The sequence below is a fragment of the Dromiciops gliroides genome, chromosome 3 (genome assembly GCF_019393635.1).
Source record: "Dromiciops gliroides isolate mDroGli1 chromosome 3, mDroGli1.pri, whole genome shotgun sequence".
In the NCBI taxonomy this organism is placed as follows: domain Eukaryota; kingdom Metazoa; phylum Chordata; class Mammalia; order Microbiotheria; family Microbiotheriidae; genus Dromiciops; species Dromiciops gliroides.
In genome coordinates this window covers 359,989,295-360,005,813 of record NC_057863.1, presented here as the reverse complement: position 1 = coordinate 360,005,813, position 16,519 = coordinate 359,989,295, and the positions used below count along the sequence as shown (strand labels likewise).

General features: G+C 39.8%; 1 protein-coding gene across 4 annotated transcripts in view; it reads left to right on the top strand.

The window, feature by feature from the left end:
* The window catches only part of LYPD6B (LY6/PLAUR domain containing 6B), a 244,652-nt gene extending 228,434 nt beyond the window's left edge, over positions 1-16,218 (top strand). For all 4 annotated transcript variants that reach the window (XM_043995441.1, XM_043995440.1, XM_043995442.1 and 1 more), the window contains 4 exons: positions 5,151-5,303; positions 7,583-7,681; positions 11,503-11,633; positions 15,430-16,218. In XM_043995441.1, the coding sequence (XP_043851376.1) occupies positions 5,189-5,303; positions 7,583-7,681; positions 11,503-11,633; positions 15,430-15,594 (510 nt within the window). In that variant the 5' untranslated portion in view covers positions 5,151-5,188 and the 3' untranslated portion in view covers positions 15,595-16,218. The remainder of the gene's footprint in view (positions 1-5,150; positions 5,304-7,582; positions 7,682-11,502; positions 11,634-15,429) is intronic.
* Positions 16,219-16,519: the final 301 nt, after the last annotated feature.

Sequence of the window (16,519 nt, the reverse complement as noted above, 5' to 3'; positions counted from 1 at the left end):
GATCTATTTGCTGCTTCATATGTTTGCATTTAGTATAGATGCAGGTTTTGATGGAGTCATAGATGAAGAGCTGGAAAGGGCTTCAGAGGTCATCTGGTCCATCCCTCTCATTTTACAGGTATCATACGTGACAAATCATTTTTGGCTACAAAAGCTTATTTGAAAAAAAAAATGTCTTGGTAGTTGTGGCGGCTTGATACGGTCATGAGCTGATAATTCAAGATACATCGTATACTTAGGAATGTAATGATTGGAATGACGCCACCTGCTGGAGACTTACTGTAGAAGAGTTCCGCCCATGAAGTGAAGGTCTTCAAGGGCAAGACCAGGAGTCTTTTCTTTGGCGGCAGGAAGTAACGTTGGCTAGTGGGAGGAAGAAGGAAGAAACTGGCGCTCTGTCTCGCTCTCTTTCCTTTGGACTGTGGTGGAGAGCGGAGCTAGAAATGTGCTCTCCCTTTAATAGGTGAATGTAGGCCTTTCTCTCTCTCTTTACCAAATTCTTATTCTCCTTAATAAATGCTTAAAAGCCTAACTCTTGCTAAAGCTTATAATTTATTGGCGACAACTCATTAGATATTTTAGACAGTTTAGCTAGAATTTTATCCCTTAACAGGAAAAATATCACTAATGGTACTGCTCATAAATCCGCAATTCAAATCATCTTGATAATGTCATTCTCCAAGGAACAATGGAAGTCTTCTAATCCAACCCCCTCATTTTACAGACGAGGAAAATGAGGCCCAGAGATGATAGGTAACTTGACCAAGTCACACAGGTCACTTTGGAGGGGCAAAAGTAAGATTTGAACCTGGGATCTCAAATTCTATATCTGTTGTGCTTTCCCACCAGACCACACTGCCTTCCTTCTTGGTTTGGTGCTTTACTAATGTAACAGAGAACAAGATTTGAAATCAGAGGTCAGGGATGTCAATCCCACGTCTGCCATTTACTGCCTTTGTGTCATCAGGCAAGTTTCTGAATCTCTACGAGCCTTAAATTTCATTATTAAGTTTATTAGGTTGAACTAGATTAGGAGTTCTTAACCTGGGGTCCACAGAACCACAAGGGGTCTGTGGGCAGATTTCAGTGGCTCAAGGAACTTGGAGGGAAAAAAATTACATCTTTATTTCAATAAACTTAGTTTCCTTTGTAATCCTATTTATTTTTTGTTTGTTTTATTTTTTGTTTATTTATTTTTAGAAACTTTATTCTCACAACTCTAACTGCCTATTGGACATCTCACATTAGATGTACCATAGACCAGTAGTGTTGTGATGAATGAAAAACCCCAAGAGACAGAGTTTCCGAGTAATTAATAATCAATTTGTTAATTAAGCTAGATAATAATTGGTAAATTGATGATCAGTGATTTCTCTCAGAAAACTAAAGCCCCCCATGGAGACACTGAATGCTTTAAAATGCTTTTTTTCATTTGTAAAAGAGAAGGCCCCTGAGAAGTGAAAGTCAACTCTGATTGGTGGACATTTAATAAGGAGATGGGCTAGGAGTTCTTAATTCCTCCTGCTGAGAATGTGGCTTGATCAGGAGACTCAGCTGCCTCCAGCAATCTGGAAAGGGAATCTCCGTTGAGACCACTCTGGTTGTTTTTCTCTTCCATAAGCTGGGCCACCCTAAATTCTAATGGAGGGGTACAAGTACAGAGATTGTTCTCCTTGGGGCAAGAACTCACCCAGACTGGATTCTGTTTACACTCTGAACAGAAATAAGCTCTCCTAATTCGGTGAGGTCAGGCCTAAAATGGCTTAGGGCAATCTCATCAATCAGTCATCTTTCAGAGACTGACTTTTTGTAGGGACTAGGGCTTAAAATGAGGAAATAAAGGGAGAAATGCCTGGATCCTCATTTAATAATTGATTATTAACATAATAGCAAAATAATAATTTTTTTCAGGGTCAAACTCAAATAGAACCAGAGGCCACTAATCCAAACATAAAGATCTCTGTGAATCACATTTTGATTTAGTCTTAAAATGTAATATTATCTGTGCTTCATTGTATTTTTTGTTTATTTTGTTAAATATTTCCCGTTTAAATCTAGTTCAGGCTGCATTTGTGACTGTCATGTCTGACAACTCTGCTGTAAACATTGTAAACTCAATGTGTCCAAGACTGAACTTATTATTTTCCCCCTTCAATCCTTTCCTCCTAAATTTCTTGTTGCTGTTGAAGACACCACGATCATCCTAGTCACCCAGACCTGCAACCTTGGTGCCATCTTTGACTCCTCACTCTTTCTCACCCCCCCCTATTCATTAATGCTCCGGGAGCTCCCTCTCACATCTGGGATCAAATAGAAAATACTCTAGCTCTTAAAAGCCTTTTATAATCCGGTCCCTTCCGAGTTATACTTGACTCTCCTTCACATACACTCTGGTCCAGCAACACTGGCCTCTTTGCTGTTCCTTGCACAGAATATCCCATCTCTAGACTCAGTCCTTTGTGTCTGGAATGCCCTTCCTTCTCACGTCCACCTCTTGACTTCTCCGCATTCCTTCATGTCACAGCTAAAATTCTCCCTTGTGCAAGAAGCCTTTCCTCTTCCCCTTTAGTACTAGCTCCTTTCCATAAGGTCATCTTGCTTGCTCATAGTTATTTGCATATTGTCTCCCCGATTAGATGATGAGCTCCTTGAGAGTGAGGAATGCATTGGCCTTTCTTTGTATCCCCAGAATTTAGCACAGTGCCTGGCACATAGTAGGTACTTAACAAATGCTTGTTGACTTGACTTCACAGAATGGGTCCACAGGTTTCACCAAATTGCCAGAGGAGTCGATAACACACATTCAGAATGGAGAGCTCCAGAACTAGATTGTTTCTGTGGAAGGTCTTCTCCTCCTCTAAATACTGTGGTCCTAGAAAATAGCATTTTCCCTTGTCCAAAATCCCATAGTAATCCGGTACTGAAAATGGACAGACTATCTGTCCCAAGGTAGTGTGACACAGTGGGCAGAACACTTGTTCTGGAGTCAGAGGACCAGGAGATCTGTGTTTAGATCTCACCTGTTACTCTTTGACCTGAGGTAAATGACTTCTACTTTATGGGCCTTAGTAACTTAACTGAGGGGATAAAATCCAGGTGTTGCAATGGATAAAGCTTGGAGACAGAAAGATGAGTTCAAATCTAGCCTTAGATATTTACTAGCTCTGTGACCCTGAGCAAGTCACTTAACCTCTGTTTGCTTCCGTTTCCTCAACTATAAAATGGAGATGACAGCACCTACCTCAAAGAGTTGTTGTGAAGATTACATAGATGAGATTATATTTGTAAAGTGCTTAGCCCAGTATCTGACATTCCCTTTCCCTAAGCAGCCTCTGAGGTCTCTTCAACATCTAGATTTATAATCCTATGAAATTCAGACCATCAAATTTGCTTGTTGATTTAACTTTTCAAATGTAGATACCTGGTGAAGGATTTAAAGTGTACATCAGACATTCACTAACCTAGTAGCTATAATGTGATGTGTTGATGCTATCTTTTTAATTGTGTTCCCATTTACTTAAAGCCACAGAGAGAGGGCAGATTTAAGCTTGATGTAAAAGAAAATTTATAATTGTCCAAAATTAGAATGGCCTCACATATGGATGCTCTCTGATGTGGCAGTGTTGGGATTTGAAGCCAGGACTTTAGACTTCAACACCTAAGAAGTCACTTCCAGCTTTTCAGGGGTGTTCAAGTTGGCCAATGGTAGTATCAGTGATAGGAGTTGTCTCTTACCCAAGTTTAACATATATACACATTCTTCATCCAGAGCTTCATCATTCCTCCTTCTTTCTACAAAGTATTATCCAGGAGAATGATTGATTCTCCTGTGCAATGAGGCTTGTACTTTCTTACAATCGACTTAGAGGTGCATCAGCCTAGGCTCTACAGAGCAAGTTAATGGAGTGGGTGGAGCTATGGTCTCTCTTTTCCTTTGGACCCTGCTTTCCAAAGGGAGTTGAGGAGACCTTGAGACCTCTCTGAGGATGTTAAGCTCCTCCCTCCTGATCTTTGGGGCAAGTTTAGCCATTAGAAAAAAAAAAGAGGGGGCGGTTAGGTGGCACAATGGATAAAGCACTGGCCCTGGATTCAGGAGTACCTGAGTTCAAATCCGGCCTCAGACACTTGACACTTACTAGCTGTGTGACCCTGGGCAAATCACTTAACCCCATTGCCCTGGAAAAAAAAAAAAAGAATTATGAAACAACTGACGTTTGGAATGGAAGCTCTATGCTTCCATTGTAGCCTCTTCTCCTGTTGTCACTAATCCTCACACTTCCATCTCTTAAGTCTCACTCAGACTGCGTCCTCCTATCTGTGGCTCACCTTCCCCCCTCCCACAACACCTCCTTCTTTATTTGCAATTTATATCAATCAACCCACAAGTATTTATTAAGCATCTACTATATGCTAGGGATATATACTATATATATATACTAGATGCTAGGGATTGTTGTTACTGAGCCATTTCAGTCATGTCCTACTCTTTGTGACCCCATTTGGTTTTCTTGGCAAAGATACTGGAGTGGTTTGTCATTTCCTTCTCCAGCTCATTTTACATAATAAATGAGAAACCGAGGCAAAGAGGGTTAAGTGACTTGCCCAGGGTCACACAACTAAGTGTCAGAGGCTGGACATGAAGACAAAAACAAAATATCCCTTGCTCTCAGGGAGCTTATGGTCTGGAAGACAGCTGGGGATAGCATGTACAGGTGTAGGTAAGCATAAAATAGATTCAAGATCATTTTGAGGGAAAGGCACTAGCAGTTAAGGAGACCAGGAAGGGTTTAGGATTGTGTTCAACCTAATGGGCCAATGAGTTTCCTGGTAATCAAGCATGATGTCCTTGGTCAGTGCAGGTACTTGGTATTTTCATGCATGTGCCTACTGGTTTTCCTTTGTGAACAAAAGAGTCCATTGTGCACCGTGCAGAAACTGAGATTTTAGTCTAGTGGCTGAGCCTGACCAGTAGAAGGCAGTAACTGCTTAACTTTCCTAGGATCAGGATGGATCTCGGCATGTTCCCAGGTTCTAGCAAGAAAAACATTTGCTACCTTTGAATAAATGGGCTGTAAACCAGACGCTTAATGTAGTTCTCCCATTTCTCTTTTGTGTTCTCCAGGTGATATGACTCTCTTTTTTCTTTCTAGGTTTATGAGGTTGGGACTTTTCAGTGCATCAAGGCAGCATGTTGCCCCTCGGTCCTGGGTTAGCGGTAGCTTGTCTTCAGATCTTCATCTTCTCTGAAAACTGGGCTTTGGCCAAGAACATCAACTTCTACAGTGTGAGACCCCCTCTTGATCGTAAGTAGCTGGTTGGCACCCAGGTGCATCTGCCTAGTCAGCGATCCTTTTTGACATCTCTTCCAGCAGTTCATAGCTCTGCCTTCTTCTGGGTATGTTTGGGTCCTGCACAGACTAAGGCAGGTGTTCATCATTGTCTGCGGTTTGGCAACCACCAGGACGGAGTCACTGTCTTAATTTCTCAGCACTTTGGAGTGCTATGTTTGTCTTAGGATCACCCTCCTTCTTCATTTTCAAGTATATTTAAGCATTGTCTCTTTATCTCGTCCTTTGATTCTCCTATTTCTCCATGGTTTAGATGAGAAATATTGCAGGGCTCTTATTGACCTCTGCATTGCAGAAGTATCTTACATAGAGGTTCATAAAGTATAGGAGAGAGAGAGGGAGAGAGTGAAAAAAAAAAACCTCTTAGCTTGCAAAAGTTTCTGCATAATTGATACCCTACTAATTTCCCCAAATGGCCAGATTAGCATTTTTGAAAATGAATAACTACTTGGGAATTTTGGAGGGTTATATTTTCTACATCTGCATTAATATTGTAGCAAATCATCACCAGCAATAGATACAGAGAGCACCATTAATATTCAGCTTCCAAATAAGTAAATGACAACTTGTTATGGAGCTCATTCTAGGGGAAATAGTGGTTTTATTTATACGTGTATATGTGTGTGTGTGTGCGTGCGTGCATGCGCACACACACGCCTATGTGCAGCTTTCCTCAGTCGCTCAGAAACACTTTGTCTAAATATGGCTCAGCCTCCAGAATGCTTTCTTTTGGCCTCTTTAAAAGCCAAAGTCTGATCGCAGCTATGAACTCGGGTTCTATTGCAGAAGACAGAACGTGACTAGATCTGAGGAACAATTTAGTCTTCAAATCCATATCCTCAATGTTGTATTTATTGAAAAAAGAGAATTCTAAACAACCATTTCATCATGTGAGCCTGATGAGAGCTGCCTGATTTCCTGCCTGGATGCTTTGTAACCCATTGCTTTGTCCTAACTTTGATTTTCTTTCCTTGAGGACATGTGAGACAGCAAGTGTACATCTCTCTGCATAAACTCAGGAGGGTTATTAATGGCCAATTTAAAATGTGATAACTCCAAGGTCCAGGGAGCTTAATTATATAAGGCAATGTCAAAGTATAGCTTTTGCCCTAAAGGCTTATTCTAGGATGTAAAAGCCATGAAATGCTAAAAGTACAGGTTCTCACAATACTTAGGTCTTTGGCAAATTCAGCTGGACAGCTTTTACATCTAAGCAAAACTAAAAAATGTATCTATCTAAGGTGTTGGGGGGGGGGTTTTGCCCTCAGGACTTTGACTTTCAACATTTGGTAATGCTTTTTTACCTAGAGAACTATCCTCTTTTATGAAAGGAGTGAAAAGAACAGGGTTCAAATCCCACCTCTGACATTTACCATTTGGCCTCTGACCTTTTGGCTTTTGACCAGCTATTCTGATTCCAGTTTATCCCTGACTCTGGGTAGACATTTTTCTTTTTTTTTATCTCTGATCAAGAAATTTAAAAAAAATAATAATTCTGGGGTTCAGCCTAGTATAGTAATGCTATGCCATGTTATATTCCCCCATTAAACTACCTCCAAAGGAGGAGAAGGAGATCAGCAGCTTGTCTATGATTTATAGACTTTGAGGGTTGTCTCTAGTACACAGGGAAATTAAGTAAATGGCCCACGGTCACACAGCCTGGCACATAGTAATCACTTAATAAATGCCTGTTGACTTGTTGACATATGTCAGAGATGGGACTTGAATCCAAGTGTTTCTGACTGCAAGATTTGTGCTATATTTATTCTTCCTTGCTGACTCTCTATTACATAATGGTGCATATAAAATTCCTAGCCAAAGTATAATGCCATCACCATAAAGCATGAACAAATAAAAATATCTTAAATGCAAATATAAGAGCAACTGGGAAAAAAATCTCCTCAGGTATGGCTCACAAAATATATAGATTTAGTCAAATCATGTACTATCAAGCTTCACAACTACAAAGTATCATTATGATTATAAAACAATAAGCCCAATTTCCATCGGTGACTTGAAGCACTGGTCTCTTTACTTCAGTCACAAGCAGTAAAAATAGGCCTTATAGTTCAAAGCAAGGGAGTTTTGTCTTGTTTCCCAATATCTATTTATGAAGAGATTTAACTATGGATATAGCTGACTGTCAGTTGAGCTAAAGATATCTCCTGTCTTGTCTAATGCTTAAGATATTTTCTTTTCCTCAGTCTGATCTAACCTTTCAAATTTCTTTAAAGCCACACCGTTTCCAAACAGCTTCAAATGTTTTACCTGTGAAAATGCCGGGGATAATTATAACTGTAACAGATGGGCAGAAGATAAATGGTGTCCACAAAGTAAGTGTGCTGGAGTTTGGAAGATACTCTTTGATGATCTCATTTCACTTAGATTTTTCTTGACTCACCCATGGCATAGACTTTGAGCTTAATGAGATTAACATACCAACAGGCTGATGTCCTCTAGGTATGCAATGCAAGAACAATGTATCCAGTGAGCTTGTAAACTGGCTTAGGCCCAGTTTCCAGCTAGTGCCCCTAATGAAGGATTTAGTAAGGGGTATTTGTTAGAAGAAACACACATACAAAACTGATAACCTATATGGTTTAGTCACTTCAGAAAGATTTGGTGCTAACTCTACCATATCAGACATAACTACTACCTAAATAAATTATACGGTTTCTCTACTTTTTAGGAGATACAGCTAGGTGGCACAGTGGATAGAGTGCCAGCCCTGGAGCCAGGAAGGCCTGAGTTCAAATATGACTTCAGACACTTAATAGCTGTGTGAGCTTGGGCAAGTCACTTTACCCTGTTTACCTCAGTTTTTTTTTTCATCTGGAAAATGAGCTGGAGAAGGAACTGGCAAACCACTCCAGTATCTTTGCCAAGAAAACACCAAATGGGGCTGTGCAGAGTTAGAAATGACTGAAAAACAACTAAACCTCAATAACAAAAATATGACATAGGCCTAGAAAGGAAGGCTGGAGCCAAATATGAAGGGTTTAATATACCAAACAGAGGAGTTCTTATTCTATCTTAGAGGCAATAATGAGCCAAAGAAGCTTTTTGAGTAGGAGAAGAACAGAGTCCCAATATTGTAGGAATGGAATCTTATGATTAGAAATGTAAGGAAGGGGGCAACTAGGTGGTGCAGTGGATAAAGCACTGACCCTGGATTCAGGAGGACCTGAGTTCAAATCCAGCCTCAGACACTTGACACTTACTAGCTGTGTGACCCTGGGCAAGTCACTTAACCCTCATTGCTCCACAAAAAAACCAACCAAACAAAAACAAAACAGAAATATAAGGAAACTAGTAATTTATAGAATGCAGGATTAATTGTTCTTAGGCTTCCAAAACTAGAGAAAGGGGCAAAAATGTCTTTTAGGAATAAGAAAAATATCCCCCCCCCCCTTTGTTGACTTCAACACATCAAAGCACACCTTTTTCTGGTTTCATGGATGGCATTTTCACAAAAGGAGGTCTATTTGGCTATAGCATGGGCAAGCTATTCAGAGCAAGGAAAGTATGTTCAGCAAGCAGACATTAATGGTTCTGCTGGTCACAGCTTCCGTGACTCTGTGTTGTCTATAATGGCTGGTTGTCAGACTCCACGAGGAAGAGCCAAGTGACTCCTTGTACAATGATTTTCTGGTATCTAGTCCATCAGGAAGCTATTTCAACAACCTGAGCTTTCCCTGCATGGAAAAAGGCCTTAGAAAAACCTAGTGGAGTATATGAGGAAGAGCCCTGGGAAATACTGCTCCTGTCACAGGTTGCAACTCAAGTATTGGTGAAATTGAAAAAAAAAAAAAAAAGTTGGTAATGTCTTTTTTTTTTTTTTTTTTGGTGAGGCAATTGGGGTTAAGTGACTTGCCCAGGGTCACACAGCTAGGAAGTGTCAAGTGTCTGAGGCCGGATTTGAACTCAGGTACTCCTGAATCCAGGGCTGGTGCTCTATCCACTGCACCACCTAGCTGCCCTGGTAATGTCTAACAATACTTTAACTTGAATTGCTTTAAAAGTCCTGTATAGATTTATTATGACATCTTTTTTAAGCCAGTGTCCCCATTTTTCATTGTCGTTGCTTGTTCTCAAAGAGGACCAATGACATCAGATGGGTGATGTCTTGACTTGCAAGTGAATTGAATTGAAGTGAGGCATGGCTGTGTAAAGTCACTGGCCTCGATCTCTTCTCCAGAGTCATCAGAATCCAGTGGCAAGCCATAGGTCAGGATGACTGGTGATGGTTCAGGATGCAGTGGAAGACCTTGGCCTTTCTAAAAATAAGGTCTTTCCCAGGCCTCAGTTTGTCTGAGGCAACACGCATTCAGTAGTTAAAGGTTGGGTGAGAATTGAGGTAAAACATGACCTACTTTGCCTTCACAAAAGAATTAGTGAAGGAGAGGAAGACCCTGAACATAACCTCTAATCTACTTAAGGTTTTATTTACTTTCCAGCCAACTTTGAAACTAAGGTTTCTACTGCTGCTTGATTCCTATCCTTTGTGATTCGTGCCATGGATGGATGTCTTCTATTGAGTAATGCATTTTAGATGTCCCCTCTTAACCTTGAACATGCTTTAGGGAAGTAGGAAAGTGGAGGGCATTAATGTCTATCCTCATAGACATTTTTTTTCCCCTTTTGGAGTTGATCCAGGAATTGCTTTTTGCTTGGTCTGTGAATTTTTAATCCATTTTGTCATACATTAAGTGAAGCCATTTTTAACTGGGATGTTCTTTGCTATTTCTAAATTTTAAAATGGCACCCCATATTCAATATGTTCTCCCCTTATGTGATCAAAAGGGAGACTCTGGCTTTCATTTTGATTGCTGATGCTAGTGTTGAAACTTGTCTGTTTCTGGGATTGAGCTGGTTAGAAAAATTGAATGACTGCATAATCATCCAGGCTCCAAAGATGCTAATAACCTGGATTTATTACTAATGATATAATTTCTTACCTTTCTTTTACATTCAGGAAATATTGTTCCTTAATTATTATTCTTTGTCATCACTGTATCTTGTACAATAATTAGTCCCTTTTAGCCATTACACGTCTTTAGTTTGTGTACTTTAGGAATAATGGGATTGGATGTGACAGGATATGACTTGAATGATGTTTATTGTTTCATTTAAGTGAACTTTGTGACTATGAAATTTTAGCTGGCTTCAGCATACACATCATCTTGCCTAAGCATGCATTGTTACCAGTTTTCCATCTTTTTTTTTTTTCTTGTTTATGAGACAATATTTAGTTGTTTCATTAGGCTGATCTCCCTTTGGAAGCGATTTTAAAAAATCTTAGATAAATTTGAACTTTATTTCTATCTCTTCAAAACAAAGGGTATAGGGGCAGCTAGGTGGAGCAGTGGATAGAGCACTGGCCCTGGATTCAGGAGGACCTGAGCTCAAATCTGGCCTCAGACACTTGACACTTGATAGCTGTGTGACCCTGGGCAAGTCACTTAACCCTCATTGCCCCTCAAAAAACAAAAACAAAACAAAGAGAAGTCTGGACTTTTTGCAGAGATACTGATCCTCCACTGGTTCTATCTCTGCCCTTTTGGTATCCCTAGCCAGGAGAGGCATCTTGGAGTACCCTAGAGAATGCTGTAAGAGAGAGACTCTAAAGGGTGTGAAGGCTTACATGTGAAAGGAGGATTCTGGATAGAAAAATCCAGAGTGAAATAAATAAATATGGGAAGAAAAGCAGGGAGAGAGAAGTGAGAGCTGCCTGAGAGGAAGAAAAAGGAAAATCCATTGAAGAGGAATAATCAAAACAAGATGAAGGGATTATAATATACTGGAAAATTAGAATAAATGCTTGATGAATGGACCACGCAGTTAATGATATTATATTGGTATACAATTTGAAGTGATTGCATTTCTGCCCTGCTAACAAAAAGCCAGGCTATTTTTTGTTTTAGACAAAATGTTAGTCAATTCAAACCCAGTTACCTGAAAGCCAAATTATCTATCCAATGTTTTTCCACTTAAGTTCTGTCTCTGTTTCTGTCTGTCTGTCTCTCTCTCTCCCCCTCTTTGTCTTTCTGTCTGTCTGTCTCTCTCTCTCGTTCGCTCTCTCTTGCTCTCTCTCCTCTCCCTGTCTCTCTTCCTCCTCAGTCTCTAATAAAGTTGTCTTGGCCTTTCTGCTTAGATACACAGTACTGTTTAACGGTTCATCACTTCACCAGCCATGGAAGGAGTACATCTGTTACCAAAAAATGTGCTTCAAAGAGCGAATGCCATTTTGTTGGCTGTCACCACCACCAAGATGGAGGACAAACAGTAAGACTTGTGTGTGTGTGTGTTTGTGTGTGTGTGTGTGTGTGTGTGTGTGTGTGTGTGTGTTAAGATATAGGAACAAAAGTTGCTATACTGCTAGGTTTAGCTTTGACACTTGACGTAGCAGATAGAGTTGCTGGATTTGGTGTCAGAAAGACCTGAGTTCAAATGCTGCCTCAGATACTTACTAGCTCTGTGACCAAAAACTAGTTAGTTAACCTCCCTTAGACTCAAATTTCTCATCTATAAAATGAGTAATAAGAGCACTTACTGCACAAGGTTATTGTGATGATCAAATGAGATATTTATAAAGTACTTTGTAAATCTTAAAGTGCTTTATAAATGTTAGCAATTATTATTACTTATAGTAGACATTCATGTCATTTCTTTCCAGTAGGAAGAAAGTTGAGAGCAAGTGATATGTTTGAATGTTTTTATAATTTGGAAGAAAATATCTTTGAGATACTTGAATGAAAGAGGCACTAGGGATGAAATGAAGCTTACCTTTCCCATTTCATGTTGATGGAGAAAAAACAATTTCCATAATTTGGTTTTACATCTGTGACCCAAAAGCTCCAGGATAATGGTTGGAGGCCTTGTGGTCTAACAGTGATGTTTGAGCCATCCATTGAGAGAATTTTATTGCAAATTCCAGATCTGGAACTCTATTCTTGGCCAATAATTATTGAATGAACAGTTTTGGAAAACAGAGGAGTAGAGAGGGCAGAGATGTCTCTTATGATGCTTTTCTGCCAGAAGAAATTTTGTTTAGCTTGGCTCTGTGAGAGAGGTTAATTTAAAAAAAAAAGAACTTGAAAGAAATTGGTAAGTCTGAAGTACTTCATTATAGGTATCTTACAGATGTGTCTAGATAACTGACCTGTTTTCTATTTATGGAATAAATAGGTTAGGGGTAAACGTCTACCTTTCTCATTTTCTTTTTAGAAAAGGCATCATGGTGTTGTAAAAACAAGAACAACAGGAATCTGGAAATTTGGAGTCTAGTTCTAACTCTGCCATTAATTATCTTTGTGACCTTGAGAAATCTTTTGACTTAGTTGCATTTCTCAGCCTTTTCATCTGTTAATAATGAAGAAATTAATTTCTTAGGCACCTTAGTACACTAACATTCTGTGGCCAATGTTCTGTATAGACAGAGAAATAGAAGTCTATATATAACCAAGAAACTTGGGGAAAATTTGAAAAGATATTTGGCATTTTCTTGATTCTTCATATTTTAAATGTAACGATATAGTGGAAAAGACCACTAGTCTTATAGAGCGTAGACTTGATTTTAGGAACACTGGTTGTATATTCGGAGGACAGGAAGTTGTGTTAGAGAACCTGAACTAGAAAGGACCTCAGAAGCCATCTCGTCTAACCCCTACCTGATTGAGAATCCCTTCTTCCACACCTATGACAAATAGTCTCGTAGCCTTCACTTGAAGACCTCTAGTAAGGAGAAAACCCAAGGCAGACCATTCTACTTTGATATAGTTCTGATCAGTAGAATGTTTTTTCCTTACAATGAAACAAAATCCATCTCTTTTCCAGTTTCCATCCATTGCCTCTATTTCTGCCCATTGGGACAAAGAACAACCAGTCTAGCTCCTTTCCCGCAAGGTAGCACTACAGTTCCTTGAAAATGGCTACCAGGGGGCAGCTAGGTGGCACAGTGGATAAAGCACCGGTCCTGGATTCAGGAGGACCTGAGTTCAAATTCGGCCTCAGACACTTGACACTTACTAGCTGTGTGACCCTGGGCAAGTCACTTAACCCCCATTGCCCTGCAAAAAAAAAAAAAGAAAAAAAAAGAAAATGGCTACCAGGACTCTCCCAATTTTGTGGCATGACCTCAAGGCCTTTCACTACTTTGGTCTTGCTCTCTGGTTGCTCTCCAGCTTTCCAATGTCCTTCCTAAAATATGGCTAATGGGACACACGTGAATTATGACTTCTCTCACTCTGGTTTTTATGACTCCTTAATGTAGTCCAAGACCACAGTTACTTCTTTGGTTACCATATCACATTGTTGACTTACACTGAACTTATAGTCTACTAAAGCCCCTATATCTTTCTCAGAATAATGTTCTCGGACCACAAAGACCAATTCCTGTCCCTCATCTGTGCAATGGCCCTGCTGTTACTTGAAGGTAGTTATCCTGACTCCCACAAGTCTTCTTTATTCCAGACAGCATCCCCAGTTCCTACAACTGATCTTCAGGATGCTGAAAAGGGGCTTCTCAGGCAGGTGGGGATTGGACTCAATACTCTGTGAGGTCCTATCTGCCTCATATCTAATCAATCCTTCCCAGTTTTTTTTCTTTTTTTCTTTTTTGGTGAACAATGAGGGTTAAGTGACTTGCCCAGGGTCACACAGCTAGTAAATGTCAAGTGTCTGAGGTTGAATTTGAACTCAGGTCTTCTTGAATACAGCTCAGTGCTTTATCCACTGCACCACCCAGCTACCCCTCCAGTTTTATTATTTTAGGGTTTATCTTTTATACCAATGTCCTATTAAATGTCAGCTTAGTAGATTCATCCCACTATTCTAATATGTTAAAAATCTTTTGAAATCCTGACTTTCTCATCCATTCTGTTAGCTGTACCTATAAACTTTGTGTCATCTGAAGATCTGAAAAGGATACTATGATTTTATCCAAGTTATTGATTTTTTAAAAAGTTAGTTATATAGCACAAGGCCAAGCATGGATCTCTTAGTTACACAAGGGCAGTGGAAAGAGTTTTAGTATTGGAATCAGAAGACTTGGATTCCAATCCTGGACTGCACTATAACCTATGTGACCTTAGCATATCAAGGCAAATCAGTTAACCTATCTGAATCTGAGTTTCCTTCTCTGTCATAAGTTCAAATCCAGCTTCAGGCATTTAATAGCTGTTTGACCCTGGGCAAGTCACTTAACATTGTTTGCCTTAGCTCCTCATCTATAAAATGAGCTGGAGAAGGAAATGGCAAACCATTCCAGTATCTTTACCAAGAAAATCCCGAATTGTGTCACAAAGAGTGGGACATGACTGAAACAATTCAACAAAAAAGGAAGGTATTAGATTCAAATTATTTTTTTTTTCTTTTTTTTTTTTTTTTTTTTTTTTTTGGTTAGGCAATTGGAGCTAAGTGACTTGCCAGGGTCACACAGCCAGTAAGTGTTAAGTGTCTGAGGCCGGATTTGAATTCAGGTACTCCTGACTCCAGGGCCACTGCTCTATCCACTGTGCCACCTAGCTGCCCCTAGATTCAATTTCAAACTGCCATCCCCACATCTGTAACCATAATAAATCAACTAAATTGTAGTGCTAACCTATAAGTGTCTGGGAGTGAGGATGACTCTTTGCTAACAAATATAATTTCAGCAAATCAACAGACAATACAAAAGCCTCTTCCTCCCATTTGTTTCAAAGGCCTTTTATTGCCAAACATTTACAAGATTGTGAACTCCCTTGAATATAAGGGTGCTTGTTTCCTTGTTGGTCCCTTCCCATCCGTTCTCTTGCTCAGGCTCCTGTCAAGGGTCAATAAATCAGAAATATGATACAAATAATGACAGCAGTAATACAACAGGACTTGATTGATTAATAGGCTACATAATCAATTTTGTGTTTTCTTGGGGACTGGGGGGGGCGGCAGAATCACCTAATAACTGCCTTCTTTTAATTTACTTTTGGTTTTCTCTTTTTCCTTTCTTATTCCTCTCCCTGTTTTGTTCTTTTTATTTTTTTTGTTATGTGCTGACCCTTTCCTTGACACTTCCTTCCCCTCCACTCTGCATCTTCATTCACAGGAATGCAGATCATGCTGTGAAGGGATGATTTGCAATGTGGAAGTCCCTACAAATCATACAAATGCAGTGTTTGCTGTAATACAGGCTCGGCGGTCATCAGGCTCCATCCCTCGGACATTCAGTTTACCAGTGCTCACTTGTGTTTTCACAGTTCAATTGTTATGATGTCACTGTTCCCAGGAGAATTAGAGATAATCTCTCCAAGCTCAAGCTTGAAACTGTGAGCAATGAACTTTCTGGTTGGAGATGAACTTTACACATCATGAAGAATTCCATAAACACGTTAGACCACAACACAGAGGTGTGTGTGTGTGTGTGTGGTATATGGAGCCAATTATTTGCCAAGCTAATGTGTCCCATGAAAGGGCCTGCAGTATTGAGAATCCATGAGTGAGGCAAGGATGGAGAACCCAGAGGCAAGACCCGGAGGGGCTGATCTACCATTTTCCTTACCACTACTGGTCACATTACTCAGAACTAGAGGATTCTAAAGGGTTCTAGCTTTTTAAAATGGGAATAGGAATGGAGGCAGAAGAAAAAATTCCTCTGGGCCAGGCCCTTCAAAAGAAGGCCATGTGGCCTTCCTTCATGACATGGACGTGACTGAGTCAGACCTTCTCAACCATTCTGACTTGCTAAAAATTCAGTTCTTAAAAAAGTATCCATTTCCTCAGGTGAGAAAGTAATATTCTCATCAAAGGGGAATGGTAAGGAAAAAGGAGGAAAGCATTCCAGTTTAACCGTTCTGAAGTCTGGTCACTAAGTGTGAGAAGAATAAAAGCTTTTAAGTTATGTGATTTCGGTGTATGTATATTTTTTTGTCATTTGTGCGATGTTATATTCTGAAGACTAAAAGCTGTGTTGCAATGCTTTTTATAGAAAAGAGGAGTTTCTTCTTGTTGGCAGAGTTTCATGTCAAATAATTCTTTGGCATATTAATTTTTAAAAGTCCTTTCCCTCACCCATCACTGGGGAGATATTAGGATGTAGGTATTTTAAAAAATTCTAGTGTAGACATAAACCTATTTTGGAGTCTTAAGCCTAGAGCAGCTATTTTCTTTGGGGAGAGACTCTTGACAAAGATATAGCC